This window comes from Rhagoletis pomonella, unplaced genomic scaffold (assembly GCF_013731165.1).
Source record: "Rhagoletis pomonella isolate Grant_MI unplaced genomic scaffold, Rhpom_1.0 Rhpom_scaffold_00011, whole genome shotgun sequence".
In the NCBI taxonomy this organism is placed as follows: domain Eukaryota; kingdom Metazoa; phylum Arthropoda; class Insecta; order Diptera; family Tephritidae; genus Rhagoletis; species Rhagoletis pomonella.
This window is the reverse complement of record NW_023458565.1, coordinates 16,336,046-16,352,209: the sequence shown is the minus strand read 5'-3', so window position 1 is coordinate 16,352,209 and position 16,164 is coordinate 16,336,046. Positions and strand designations below refer to the sequence as shown.

The 16,164-nt window shown below is 32.6% G+C and overlaps 2 protein-coding genes across 2 annotated transcripts in view; one reads left to right on the top strand and one right to left on the bottom strand.

Moving 5' to 3' along the window:
- The window catches only part of LOC118746712 (odorant receptor 49b-like), a 5,672-nt gene extending 2,468 nt beyond the window's left edge, over positions 1-3,204 (bottom strand). Inside the window, exons 1-2 of the mRNA XM_036480601.1 lie at positions 2,632-3,204; positions 2,052-2,527 (exon numbers count right to left, since the gene is read on the bottom strand). Of these exons, the coding sequence (XP_036336494.1) occupies positions 2,052-2,527; positions 2,632-2,922 (767 nt within the window). The 5' untranslated portion in view covers positions 2,923-3,204. The remainder of the gene's footprint in view (positions 1-2,051; positions 2,528-2,631) is intronic.
- LOC118747186 (neurobeachin-like protein 2) overlaps positions 1-16,164 on the top strand; it is a 172,223-nt gene that overhangs the window by 148,642 nt on the left and 7,417 nt on the right. The gene's annotated exons all lie outside the window — the stretch shown is intronic.

Sequence of the window (16,164 nt, the reverse complement as noted above, 5' to 3'; positions counted from 1 at the left end):
AAGATGAAGATGAAGATGAAGATGAAGATGAAGATGAAGATGAAGATAAGGATAAAGATCATAACCCCTTAACTATAACTCATCTTAACTTAAAAACTTACTCCACCTGAGTTCACCACACATTAATTCACCACACTTTAACTCCCCACACCTAAATTCACCACACTTCAACTCGCCACACCTTAACCCCCGCACCTAAATCCACCACACCTAAATCCACCACCCTTAATTCAGCACACCTCGACTTTCTCACCACACCAAAATTCACCACACCTTAATTCACCACACCTCAACTTTCTCACCATAGCTTAACTCATCACACCTGAATCCACCACACCTAAATTCACCACACCGTAACTCCTACACCCAATTCCACCACACCGCAGCTCACCACACCCAATTTCACCACATGACATGATATCACTTGATGTGGCATCAAAGGCAACATCATTTGGCATAAAATGAACCAAAATAAATAAGATTTAGATAGAGGTGAAAAAAGGGATAAAAAGGAAATACAACTGAAGAGTGTGCGATGTTATATTGTGGTGTGTTATGCTTCATATGTTTTGTTATTTATTCTTATGTTATGGTTATGTTATGTTATGCCAAGTACTCAGCTAAACTCCCCTCCACTTAACCCATTCCAACTAATGTTATTTTAGCTCATTCAACTTACATAAACTATCCTTAATTTTATCGGTTGAATTTCAACCGCTGGGCGAACACTAGTTATTATAAAAAGACAAATATTTCTTTATTTCATTTAACTTTAAGATTTCATTGTTTTAAAAGGAAATATATATTTTTAATATCATTTAATTTTTAGAAACATTTTAAAAAATCTTTTTTTTTTAAATTAAATTTTCTTCAATTTTTTTAAGAGGATTTCCACCAAGGCTTAACTGCGGTTTATGTCTATTGAAAAAAGGAGATAACAACGCGAAGGGGGTAATTCTACCTACTAAGTAGAAGCAAATGAAAGGAAAAAAACAAAAATTAAAAAACAAACCTTGCCGATCACCCCATGTTAAAATTCTTGGAACCTTATTTAAACTCTTTACTGCCGTTTGGCCTTTGGTGGAAATAGGCTATAAGACAAAATTCAGTAAAAAATTTTTTGGAAAAATTTCGATCCAAACTAATCTCTAAAAAAATATACATACATATCGTTGCCTTAATATAGAAAGGCCCTAACTCACATCGTCGCTGAAATGCACAAAGCCGTAACTAACTAAAATCTTTTATTGCATAAAACGATGTGAGGCCACATAATTCGATCAAATGCATCATAATCAATTAAAACGTAAATTTTCAATTTTTAGTTAGTTACGACTTTTTGTAAATCAGCGACGATGTCAGATAGGACCTTTCTATATTAAGGCAACGATATGTATTTACTTTTTAAATTTAATTTGATTTTTAGAAAACTTATTGCCAAAACCTTCTCGTTAGCAGATTATTCAATTAGTCTTTCGAAAGGCTGAGAAGAGCTTTCAAGATACATAGTAGCCAAAGTTGGCATCTGCTTTACTAACCAAGACTTGGACTTGGGATGTCAAAGAATTGCGACCATATTTAGACAAGTATTGGATCTTAGGTCTTGCAGAAAACTGTTAACTTGAAAGCTCCCAAAAGCCTTCTCATCTTTTTTACCCCCTGCATATCCCCCTATGACCCTACTGCGGTGCCGTGACATAACCCAAATTATAAAATGTGGCATTATGTCACTCCTTTTTTACTTGAGGATATGCCACTTTATATATATATTTACATATATATTTCTAGAGTATGCTGTAATCGGACTAAATATTTATATTTTTAATAGAAAATTTCTTTTTAATTTTTTGAGCGTGTTTTTATGTGATTTTTTCCTTGAGAGCTAGAAAATATGCTTTGGGCTTAAAAGTGGCATAATCCCAAGTAAAAAAATTTGCTTTTTTGTCACTGTACAAGGAGTGAAATAGTTCCAAATCTGAAAATTTGCGATGCGCCTAGCGGTTTTTGCGCCGAGAACTATTAGAAAAACTAATACATAAATAGATACTTACTTGATGATCAATACATGCTGTTGTATGCATTTTTTGATACATTTCAAACCTTCCAGCTCATTCAATTCGTGCATATTACCCAATTTCTGCTGCAGATCTTTCATAAGGAAAATACCAAATGATATAGATATTAAAATCACACACAAATAGGAAACATATGACAATAGGACGATCGGAGTAAGCCAAAGTGCTTGCAACACGGAAATTATCTCGTAGTATGGACTTGTGTACAGGTCGACAAATGGCAATCGCACTTCAATTAGGTATTCTGTAAAGAAGTATCGGGTAGTACGGGACGAACTTTTGTTTTTAATGTTCTTCTTACTTTTATTCGTACTACTACTGATGGTCAGCAGTTGTATGGCGGAAATATAGAATATACAGACTATCATGATGCCGAATATAGTTTTAGATGCACGTCGCGTTTTTCGCGTGTATTCTTCTAAGTTTTTCATTGTCACTTCGTCATTTTCCGACTATTTAAAAGGTGGAGATGTTTGATTGATTGATTCGTAAGTATTGGTTTTTAAATATGCGCATCTCAATTGCAATGGAAAATTATTGAATGTGCCAAACTTACCCGTAATTTGTGGTACCAATTGTCGATATCGTTGAAAAAATCCAAAAACTTCTTTTGTTTAGATAACACCACAAAAGTGCGTACTGTTATTGTAATCATACCCGAAACTTTAAATAAATTCGCTACCACTTCATCGAAATTATGCCAAATTAGATAAATTCTATAGATGGTAGCGAAACAGCAAAAAGTTGGCATAGCGAGCATAAAGAGCGCACGCTTTGGGTCACCCAGATAGCCAACACGCTTCATATACACCAAATTAATGTTGTACAATTGCTCACAAAAGTACATTTCGATGGCGCAGAAGTGTCCGTCTATTGATGCAAATAAACTATGAACTTTATTGAATTTCCGCAAAGAACAATGAACGTCCAAGCGTGGAAGTTCGGCTTATATAGGCAATTACGGTATAGTTTTCGCACATTTAATTACATAGCAGATCTGCATTCTTTTAGAAATGTGCAAATTGTGTGGGTGTGGGTGGTCCTACAAAATAATCAAAATAATTACTATTTTGCAGCGTAAAATCACATAGGTAGTTATTCAATGCCAATAAACGATCCTAGCAGAAATGACAAATAATTATAAACCTTTCTTAATTGCTGCCAATTTATTGTTAAAATAAAAGCTTGAGACTTTTTCAGAAAAAGCTTATGGTCAAAAATGTGGTTAGAGATATTTGTGTCGCGGTTCAAAATTTCACACGCAGCAAAAAAAAAAATCACACCTGTTATAGAGGATTTCGATCGGATCGACCGGTCGATGTTTGCAGTAAATGGCGGCCATGTTTTATTAGTGGCATCTGAGGCAACTTCTTTCTTTTTCTTTCATTTTTATTCAGTCGCTGATACCAAATAATCATAACAAACTATGCAAAGCGCATTTCTTTTTGATAAATGGCATTAGGGCGGTCCAAAAGTGCATGTGAGAAAAGTAAAGTCGGATTTTTAACGCTCTCACCCACAAGGATTGTTGTATAAGAAAAAACCTATATGTAGGTTTACCGCTGTTTTTTTTCTAATAAAAAATATTTCATCGCTTGGCGCGCAATACCTCGTAACAGCCAAATGCAATACCACGTATGTATAAGGTAGTCCGAAAATTTTAAAAGCTAGCAAAAATAATTTATTTTCCTCAAAACATTTGAATGGATTTCTTACTGAACTTACCAAATATGAGCTTCTACTACATTAATTAGCCATTGAATTTGTGGAATAAATAGACACCCATTGAGAGGGGGTAACGAAAATACCTTTTTTTGCCGCGCCACCTCATACGTGGTATTGCTTTTGGTGGGTACGAGCTATTGCGCCCCAAGCGACGATATTTAGAATTGGCTAAAGCGCTCAAACTTTTCCATGTATTTGACATAGGGGAAAAACTATTTTCCGTATAAATTGAAAAAACAATATTTTTCGATTGGAAAACTCTATTTCACTTCATGAGGCTTCTAATTAAAATAGCGAGTTGTTTATTTAAAAAAATGTAACTAAATTTTTACGATTTTTTATGGGTCTTCCACTGCATATTTGGGATTTTTGAGGGACCAATAAAATTTAGTTGATATTAAAACTTTTTTTCAAGGATTTTATACCATTTTTATGAATTTTTATTTAATTTTTCATATAAGATACATAGCAAACTTAGAGCAATGTCTAAGTATTTTTTTGTTTCAAAAAAGGGGTATATATTTAGCGATATAGGACAATCCTAGGGGGTGAAGGCATTAAAATTCCCACTTTATTTTTTTTTAACCACCCTAGTGCACATACATTAGGCATATGACTTTTCTTATTAATTACATATACTGACGAGAAAGAAAAAAATGTTTACTGAAAAACACCATATGTCCAATTATCTTCATCTAAAATGCAAAAAGCTGCAACTAACAATTTTTTTTTGCATAAAAATTCGATGAAAAGCATCATAATAAATCAATAAATTGTGGATTTTTTGTTAGCTATGGCATTTTGCATTTTAGGTGACGATATGTATACATATGGGGCAATTCACGTCAAATATCCCCCAAACGCGCTGAGCGGACGAATAATGGAAAATAAAATTCAAAAACTTAGGATCCTACAGATTTTTGTACCGACTATCCGATGGTGCTATGCGCTTTCGAAAATTTTCCCACTTTCATGGTAAAAATTCGAAACGAAAATTTATTTGTAGTTTTCCTCAATGATGGTCTTTTTTTAATATTGTTTTTAGTTATCTCAATCGAAAGATCAGGTCTTTTTACATAGAAATTATTGAAGAAAAAAATTACGTTTTTATTTTTCCGGGTTATAAAATGTTTTAAGAGTCGCCTCATCGGATGTTGTCATTGTCCATGCTTCTGCGCCATATACCAGCACGGCCATGTTGAGTGACTTATACATAGAGTTTGATATTTTTACGACGAGAGAGGACTTTACTTCTCAATTGCATATTTCACTTGTTGGCAAGAGTAGTTCTGCGTTTGATTTCAAGGCTGATATTATTATTGGTGTTAATGCTGGTTCCCAAATAAACGCAGTTGTCTACTTTTTCAAACTGTCAACAGTGACGTGTGTGCCGAGACGCGTATGCTCTGATTGTTTGTGTGGTGACAGGAGATACTTCGTTTTATCCTCGCTCACCACTAGATCCATTCGCTTTGCTTCTCTATCTAATCCCGACAAGCCAGAACCGACACAGCACTTGTTTTTACCGATAATGTCGATGTCGTCGGCATATGCCAGCAATTGTATGCTCTTGTAAAGTATTGTGCCTGAGCCGTTCAGTTCTGCGGCTCTTATTGTCTTCTCCAACATCAGATTAACGAAGTCACATGAAAGGGAGTCGCGCTGTCTGAAACCTCGTTTGGTATCAAACAGCTCGAAGATGTCCTTCCCAATTCTGACGGAGCTGATGGTATTGCTCAACATCATTTTACACAGCTGTATTAGTTTCGCGGGGATGATAAATTCAGACAATACAGATAATATAGACAACTTCCTTTCGTGCTGTCGAAAGCGGATTTGAAATCGACAAATAGATGGTGCGTGTCGATCCTTTTCTCGCGGGTATTTTCCAAGATTTATCATATTGTGAATACCTAGTCTATGGTGGATTCGCCAGGTCTAAAGCCACACTGATAAGGTCGAATCAGTTCGTTGACGGTGGGCTTCAGCCTTTTACACAATACGGTCGATAAGACCTTGCAAACTATGCTTAGAAGGCTGATCCCCCGGTAGTTAGCGTGTGGGGCGGGGTCGCCTTTCTTGTGGATTGAGCAGAGCACACTTAAATTCTAGTTGCCGGGCATACGTTCATCTGAACATATTCTGCATAGGAGTTTATGCATGCACCTCATCAGCTCCTCGCCGCCGTACTTGAATAACTCGGCTGGCAGGCTGTCAGCTCCAGCAGCTTTTCTGTTTTTCAGCCGCGTAATCGCTATTCGTTCCTCGTCATAATCAGGCGGTGGGTCATCGATTCTGTTGTCATCGAATGGGGGCTCGTCTTCGTCTTCTTCACTACGTTCAGTGCTGCTGCCATTCAATAGGGTGTATAAGTGTTCCCTTCATAATTTAAGAACGTTCTTACAGAAGAAGAAAACTGGAGGCACTTAAAAGATTTCATGTGGAAATTAAGTTAATGAATATTTTTTTAGCGTAATGACACGAATATTTTTGAAGGCCCCTCTTTGTAACTTAATGCCAAGTGGAAATTCAGCATTACTCTCACATACAACTTTCGGGCGTTTTTCCTGACGGGCAGCAATTCAAACTCTTCGCACTCAGGTGTTTCGGTCGCTCTCTTCTTATTGCGGCAAATACGTTCCGCTTCCCTCTTCAGTTCCTTAAAACGGTCCCACATGGTTCGCGTTACGCCCGGTCGCAGCGTGGCCCTGTAGGCAGCATCTTTTTTTCCTTTCGTGAATGAAGGTAACGATATTATAAAAAAATTTAATTTGCTTTGAAAGCAAACTCGAAAGATATGTATGAACAAAGTTACTTAGTTTTAAATTAATTTTTTATGAGCAATCAGAATCTGATTAATTAGAATTTTTGAATGAGCAGGATTATGATTAATTAAAACATGATTTAATCGATTAATCGCAAGTCCCTAATTTATACAAAGATCGTTGGGATTGATGCGTCGAGTACGGTTACTCTCGTCTGCATGTGTCGGCATTTTAGTAGAAAATCCCAGGTGAATTTCCGTTATTCAGCCTACCGGAATGCTCATTATTCAAGCTATCAAAAGCCGTGGTAAATCGATGCATTGGGCGTGGTTTAAACTTTTCTTTGCTTGAATTATAAAATATCTGTCTGAGTGCATAATAAAATACATACATTTAAACTATACCTACATATGTACAAACCTGCATTCACAAATATTAAAAAAACCATCAACAGCCTGCTAAATGCATTTATTTCTGTTTTTGTTTATTATTGTTTGATTTTTTACGTTTTTTTTTATTGTTTCAATTCTAGTAGCATTACAATATTGTATTATATAATAGTAAATTAATAATTTTCATTTAAAAATGTTGCACTTGTCGCAAATTATTTGCTTTAATTTAGGCTTTCTTCGTTTATTAGAATTTTTATTTGTTTAATGTAGATTTGATTTAGGTATTCAGTTTTTTTGTTTTTCTTTTCATAATTTAGAAGTGCAAATGCGAATGCGTAAAACATATTTTTTTATTTAGTTATATATGTATGTACACTGCCGGAACAAAGTATTGGCACAGCAAATTTTTCACAATATATGCAACAATTTTTATTCTAATATTTTTCTGCCAATTTTGTATAGAAATATGGTTCATTCAACACCAAAAAACATAAAAATATAATTCCTAAACTTTGTGCAAAACTCGCGAAAATTCAGCAAATTTTCAACTTTATAATCACATTTTTTAGAATTTTTTTGAGTATGCAGTTTTGCAGCCCATTAAATTCTAGTAAAAAAAATGCAAGTTCGGAGTTAGTCAATTTTTTTTTGTTGAAGGTGTTTTGCATTTTTTCCATATAAAGTATTTTCGAAAAAAAAATTTGTATGGTAGAGACTGCGTGAAAAAAAGTTGTCAAAAATCAACGGTAATTCCTAACTACTTAAAACTTGCACTTTATTATAATAAAATTGGGCTACATATCTGCATACTCGAAATTCTAGATTCTAAAAAAAACTGATTAAAAAGTTGAAAATTTGCTGAATTTTAGCGAGGTTTGCACAAAGTTTAGGAATTAAATTATTATGTTTTTTGTTGTAGAATGAACTAATTTTTATACGAAATTAGCGGAAAAATATTAGAATGAAAATTGTTGCATATATTGTGAAAAATTTGCTGTGCCAATACTTTGTTCCGGCAGTGTATGTATGAGCGCATATATGTATGTATGTTGAATAATTGTAAAAAAGGAAATCATCGCTTCATACTCGTTACTGTTGTTTTGTTGCTTGTGTATTTTTTTTTATTTTGGTACAAGAGTAAGTATTTAGGTACATAAATATGTATATGTACTTATTTTGCTACATACATACATATGTATTTAGAGAAATGTTTTTTGTGAGGCTCTTAATGCTTTTTTTGCCAAGCTTATATTTGTTAATTAATTTATGGCTAAATAGAGTCGTTTTAATATTTTGTATTTTTATCTTTTGCTTACGTAATGCTGCAACTAGCTTTGTTGTTGTATTCTTTATCGCATTAAATATTTAAAGTTTAGTTTTTTCAATACATAACTTTCCTGATTTTCATTTATTTTTATTTTTTTTTGTTTAAGTGTAATTACGTACTAGCATTTTAATAAATATGAATGAGACTTTTGTAGAAGAAAATTTTATTCACTTTTTCGCTTAATATTTTTATATGCTTACTTTTGTTTTACAATATTTTTAAAGCTGTGAGTTTGCGTACGCATTTAATTATGCTAACATATAATTTATGTTTACATAAAAATTAGTTTTACATGAGTTAATATCGTGGCCTTCCCTATGCGTTGATTTATTTATCTTATTTTTATTAAAATAAAATTTGTTACTTAATTGCTTGTTTTTTTTTATATAAATATATTTGTTTCTTCAAATTCAAAAGGAAATGAATGCATTATATCTGGCAAGCAAAGAACGAGAGCGCGTGGGCGTGTGAAAGCTTATTTTTAATTTTTAAAATTTACTTTAAAGTAGTTTTATTAGCAACTTTTTTATTTAAATTTTATATTTTTTCCCCTTATTCGTACAATACCTTTGCTCGTGTGCTTCTTATTGATTTTGCATAGCAATTAAGTTATTTATAATTAGTCTCTAATTTAATTATATAATTTATAATTAATCCCTTAAATTTCCACCAACCAACAAAAAAAAAACGTTTGCTTTCACTCACTTATCTCCGTCCCGCAATTTCAATTCGCGGAACCCACAACTCGTTTGCTGAAATGTTTGCTTCACTTCGCCAAACTTGGCCCACAACCTGCGCAATCACTGCTGCTGCTGCTGCTGCTGCTGCTGAATTCCTATGCATCCTTTTGCATGCTTGTTTGCTTGTTTTGTTTCTATTTGAATTGCCGGTCTATTGCGCTTCGGTTTCCATTTTTCTTTCAATTCAATTACGTTATTTGTGTAAAAGTGGCTAGCTAAATACTTATTAAGTTTCTATGCTTGTAATGAGATTTAGTCTATTTTTGCTTAACTTTTAATTTACCATGTCTTCAATAAAAATAAAAATTTTTGCCTTATGTAATTTTCTATTTTATACTTCTTTTACTTTTATGTTTGTACATATGTAAATACACATTCGTGTACAGCGTTAGCCGAAGTAATAGAAACACCTTCGCATACAACAAAAAAAAAAGATAAAGAAAGTTGGTTTTATATCGACGATACACAAGATCCTTCGTCCTTAAATGGAATGCTACTTGCACTGAACTCAAATTCTTCGGTGTTATTTTGAATAGGAAGCTTAACTGAAACCGAACTATTGAGGGGAGAAAAAAGACTTAAGTTCTTTTTACGCATAGTAGTTGTTGTTGTAGAGGCTAACTTAGCCCTGCCTAGATCGGATAGTCAATTAATCATTGTCGTCAAATTCAACTAAAGGTATGCCCAGGAAACGTGCTGTTTCGAGGGGTCTTAGAACGGCATTCCCAGGATAGTAGTCTGCGTAGTTGGTAACATTCTCCATGTGAATGCGGTCGTTTGCCAGAATGTACAGTCCCCCGGGTCCATTACTTGTTGTATTTAGCATTGGATCTCGTTCTTCAGCTCACGCCCGCCTCGAGCTCACATCTGCAACGCTCTACTAGGAACTGCTCACGGACCTTGACGTTGTGCTCCTTTACCCGCAGCATTTGGGCCTCTCTATGTACATTAGGGTGGTCCTTAAAAAATCAAATGAAGGATTTTTTTAGGTCGATTGGAGACGGTTAAGGCGTGTCGCACAGGGGAAAATGTACAGATTCCTCTATAGAGACTAAAAAAATTAAGATTAGTTTTTTTCATCAAATACCCAAATCGATACTACCATAGTCGAAGATATCACATATAAATTTTGGTTCCGATTGGAGTCGTTTAAGGCATGTCGCAAAGGGGTCAAAGACCAGATGCCTCTAAGGACTGAAAAAATTAAAATATTTTTTCTTCATTTAATGCCCAAAATCGATACTAAAATCGACTAAATAACCCAAAACCCATTATAGTGACGGGTGTTGGTCTCGTTTTAAGGGTGATATTTAGGGCTATAAAGACAAAATATTACCAAAATTCGTTTGATCTCGGTTAGAGGTATTGTTTAAAAAAAATGAGTAAAAAATTTATATGTACAAATTTTTGCTTTTACGATTTTTTACATTTCAAAACTATGTAATATTTTCGAATTTCTTTAATAATATTTACTTTCATAACCTTTAAAACGAAACCAGAACTATTTTTTTTTTTTAACTAAAGTAAAGACATCTTCTAAATGCTGGTTTAAGTGTGCCAGTGCCAGTGGGGGTAGCCATACTCATAGTCTTTGTGAAGGGAAAGGAAATGCTCCCACTCCATCTCAGTTGATGTATGTATGATTTCCTAATCTCAAGACCTCTTATTCCACCAGCCTGATAAGTTCTATCCAAACCGACCGGTAGGAAAATTATTAAATTTCCTATCCTCTTAGCTAATCTTAAGTACTGAAGAGCCTTACCTAGAACCGCATTGAGCTGTATTTTATATATGTATATGTATACACAAAATTTCAAAGTATAGTAGCATCGACGACGTTTCTATTATTTAGGTCACAACTGTGCATGTTATATGCGCGCTGTGATGATTTATGCAGTGTCCTTTGAATACTCGTAGTTATGGCTTAAGCACAGAATTTAATTCAAAATACATACATTTGACTGGTTAAAAAATCGACTTTTTCTCTTTTGCAAAATACCTTGTGAAAAATTTTCGGGGCAGTGAAAAGTTCGCCTGCCAAAAGCAAAGCCCTTAAATTGAAAATGTAGAGGTCGCTCATTGCGAACTTCTATTTTTCCCTACAAATATCATAAAATTTTTAGAATATTTATAATTTTTAATTTCCTTTGAAAAAAATACCATTTCACTTTATTGACACTGTAGATTGCGTATCCGTACACCATTTTTTTTTAGGTCAGGTCATTTTTCCAAGGTATTGTCATTTTAAGTTTGCATTGCGAATGAAAAAAAATTCAAACTTTAAAATGGAAAATGTTACTCATACGCCATGTACATATGTACGAATTTGTACAAGTACGGCCATATTCGGTATGGCGTATGAGCAACATTCTTACCTGCCTCAATTTTATACAAAAAATTATTGCACATTTTCGTTTAAGCATCCACAACCTGTTTATCTATCGATTTTCATCGTTAGTAGCTTGACTTTTTTGCAAAGGAACAGGATTTGTTACAATTGAAGAACATTAAAAATTTTTTTTTTCTTTTACTATTAAAATTAAAATTTTTTTTCATAAAAATGTAAATATCTTGGGAAAATTACCTGATCTAGAAAAACGATATACAGATCCGAAATCTACGACCCAATCTTAATTTCACGTTTCTCAGCATTTTTTTGCGTAATTTTAAAAACACGAGATTTTCGCTACAGTGTTATTAAATGATCAATTTGGCCTTTTTTTTTTTGTTTTATTTATTGTATGAAAGAAATTGACAGACACCGTCAAGAAAAAATTAAAAAAAAAATCAACGGTAAGTCTCAGTTCAGATTTGCACTAAAATTGTATGCTCTAATTTTTTCTGGCAAATCTACAGTGTCTATAAGGTTTACGTACAGCGAATTTTTTACAATATGGGCAACTATTTTTTAAATATTTTATTTTTATTGTACTTTATTGACTGACTTTAATTAAAAAGCTCGAAATTTTTACGAAAAGTTGTTGACGTTTTTTTTTTTTTGAATATGCAAAATGTTTGAGACCTGAGTTTATATGGTTTTGTAAAAGGATAAATAACGTTTTTATAAAACCACAATTAAAAATAGTTAGAACTTGTCAATTTTAGCTATTTTGAAGAAAATCGATTCTCCTGTTACACTTAATAAATGTTATCGAATAAAAACTAGTTGAAAACAAGTTCAGGGTTCCCCGGAATGAAAAAAAACTCACAAAAAAATGTTTAATGTTTTAAAAATATTTTCACCATAGTTAAAAAAAAATGAGTTTCTAGAAAAATGTTGGGCATGCCATTTGCAACTGCCTAAGAGGTCGCGTTGATTTTAAATAATTTTTTTCCAAACATTTCAAGCACATCTGCTTGCTAAATGAGAAATAAAAGCATTTGTTATATTATGAAAAATCAACGTGAACTCTTAGGCACTTGCAACTTGCACTTTGTTATACTAAAACATGTCAATATGTAGGTGGCGTATAATTGTGATGCCCACTTTATTAAGCTTCACGATTCAGAAATTGTTAAATGATAAGAAAACTAAGAAAAATGTTCTACGACATTTTGCCAAAAATTAAAAAACAAAAATATATTTTTTCATACATATGTTTGACTTTAACTATGCATAAATTTTGGAGAAGCGAATTTATGAAAAAATCATAATCTACAGCTTTCAGTTTCCTTCAACTCTGTATAACGAGTTATACAATTTCCAAATTGAAAAAAAAAATTGTTTCCGTGCTATTTACATGGGAAATAGAAATTCGCGATTAGTGACCTCCAAATATTAAAATTATTAGCAGGGCTTTTGGCAGGCGCCTTTTTCTCACTGTCCCGAAAATATTTCACAAGGCAAAAGTTCTATTTTTTCGAACCAGTCTAATGTAAGTACATATGTAAGTATATGTAATTGTTTTAGTTTTTGGATTTTTGGTTTGTAAAATATAATGTAATTATGCATGTTTTTATGAATGACCACTTATATGTATGTATGTATGTATGCCAGCACGCATGAATTATCAACTTTTTTTTTAGTATTTATCTGCAGCATTAAAGTATTTATACGAGTGTAACTATATTTAGCAATAGCCTTTTTAGTAGTAGATAAATATGTATTAAATAGTTAGTTTTTTATACTACCAAAACTAATTTATTTTTAATTATTAAATTTTTAGTTTTAGTTTGTTTGCCATACGCAAATATCTATTTATGTACTATACTTTAATTCGCTAGTTATATTAAGTCGCTTAATTTTTTTTTTTTTCAATACAAGTAAGTACTAAATTTAATTATTTAATGTAGTATTTATTTAGTAAGCAGCACATAATTACATATGTACGTATGTATATATCGTGTGTGTACATACATTTATTATTTCCCTTCGCATTGATGTTAGCTTACCAGTAATTATATTAAATTTATTGCATTTTCTTTGTTTTTGTTTTTATTTTGCTTGTGCTGCATCCAAAAAGTACTTAGCTCGATAACTAGTTTTTATTTATTTTTGTTTTAGTTTTTTTTTGTTTTGTTTAGTGATAATTGTCGTGTGGTGTGTGTTCATATCTCTGGTACGAGCTGAGATTTTATTTTTTATTTAAAAGCTAAATAAGTAATTGGTGCGCACACATTTCATTGTCCAATGCGAAAACGTATATTATCCATACCATGGACTTTGCGTTTTAAACTGCTGCCGTCGGCCCAGGAGGAGTTGAGATACTCGTCGTCATCGTCTTGCTCAAGTTTCTGTTGATTAGTAAGAAAGATAAATTTACATAAATATTTTTTTGGTACAAGTATGCAATTATTCAGTGTTTGTTAGGCACAAAATAAAGTTGATCATAAAATGAAACTTCCACCGCTGTGTCAATTCAATATTACTTTGGGTATTAAGAAAAAGGTAGGGAATATTTTTATTTCTAGAAAAGAGGCACTTCTAACTGAATTTCATAATAATGTCTAGAATGGTTATAAAACGGATCCAATATTGGTAAACGCTAAATCTGATTTAGACACACTTTGACCCGGGTACTTTCCGGAGTTTGTTTAATTTTTTCGGCTGTTTGGTTAAAAATGTATACTACACCCCGCAGAAACTAGTCCCAATATTTAAATTAGAAAAGGATTTTCTAGTAGCCGACGCTCCTCGGCAGGCAATGGCAAACCTCCGGGTGTATTTCTACCATGAAAAACTTCTAATAAGAAAACGAAAATTTTAATTTTTTGCCTTTGAACTTTTTTTTTTTTTTGGTTTCATTTAAAATACATAAAAAATATGGCGCTACAGCCAGATTTCTATACGAAGACACTTAAGTAAAAAAAAAAAAAACAATTTGTGCATTAAAATCAAAAATAGTGTACATATGTGGAAAGTTTGACAATGCAAATTCGTTTATGAATTGAGCAAATTTATACAAAACCTTAGGTCAGAATTATCCAAATCCACAAAAGTCGAGGTGAAGAGCATTTCAAAAAATATTTCCTCTTTGAATATAGAAAAGACATTCGAACACCTTCAGATTGTAAATATTCGAATCCAAAGTAGTCTACTTGAGGTGCCTTGAATGAGTTTTTCCTCATTGAATAGCGAAAAATCATACAAAACACTTAAATCCCAAATACACAAATCGCAAAATGTCCTTGAATAGAGGAAACGCTCAAATCAACAATTTTCGAGTCTAAAAAGTGTGCGAGAAAAGCATTGATTTGATGAATACCTTTCTTATTAAACAGGCACATTATGCAATTTTTTAAATATTTAGGTATGTAACATTAAACTGCAGCCTTGGCATTTTTTTGAAATTTTTCATATCTTAGTACCTAACACGTACTCGAACTGCTTACTTTTTTAGGGACAAAATCATCATAGACCTGTTAAATGAGTAACGTGATGACAAGCATTTTTGTTTGAAATTTTTTACCATCGCACAGTGGTTCAAAACTGGCATTTAGTGTTCAAAATTCACTGAAGCCTTCATTTTTCACTCAATTTGATTAATTTAATTTTTTTAACTGAAAGCTAATAAAATTTGTAAGCGACAAGTTGAGCCCGATTTTTAAATTTTTCTTTGTTTGAAAAAGTAGCAATTTTGAAGAAAACGGATTCTGCTGTTCCAGTTAATAAATGTTACAGAATAAAAATTAGTTGAAAACAATTTTAGGGTTCCACCGAAACGATGAAAAAAATCACGAAACAAATTTTAAATGCTTTAAAAAAAATGTTCACCAAAATTAAAAAAAAAAACTTTTTTGAGTTTCTAGAAAAATGTTGGGTATGCAACTTCCAACTGGCTAAGAGGTCGCGTTGATTTTAAATAATTTTTTTCCAAACATTTCAAGCACATCTGCTTGCTAAATGAGAAATAAAAGCGCTTGTTATATTATGAAAAATCAATGCGAAGGCACTTGCAACTTGCACTTTGTTATACTAAAATTTAATGATCTATAAAACTGCATACCAAAAATTTATCAATTGCTGACTCTCAATCAAGAAAATTTATAGACATCTAATAGCCAGTTCCAAGAAAGTAATTTAAGTGAATTTAATATAGAAACTATCGGAAATAAATCCTATTGCGCTTAAATTGTTTTCGCGAACCTGGCAGTGTAAGTTTAAATTTGTAGAGGATTTGCAAATAAAATGCTTAGAAGAGCATATTCTAAAATTTTTTTCGACAATTTTTTTTTAATGGAAGAAAATGAGCAACACTTTCAACAAACAAAAATTGCCAAAAACACTTTCGGGACGCTAAAATGACACAAAACAACGCCAAAATACGTAAACTTAGTTTTGTATCTCTATGTATATGCATCTGTATACCGTTTTTTTAGATCAGGTCATTATCCCAAGTTAATTTAATTTTAAGTTTGCATTGCGAATGAAAAAAATCAAATTTTAAAATGGAAAATGTTACTTATACGCCGCGACCGAGTACGGCCATGTACGATATGGCGTATGAGTAACAAAATTTCTTGCTCGAGTTTCATAAAAAAAGTATTGCACATTTTCATTTGACCATTCAAAACGTGTTTATCAATTATATAAATAGGCAATCATGTTTCCTTTACACCCCTTTTACGGCTAAACTATAATTCTAAGGTATAGACAATTATATATCATTAGAAAGGTATTTTGATGCTGATGTGCAGGCA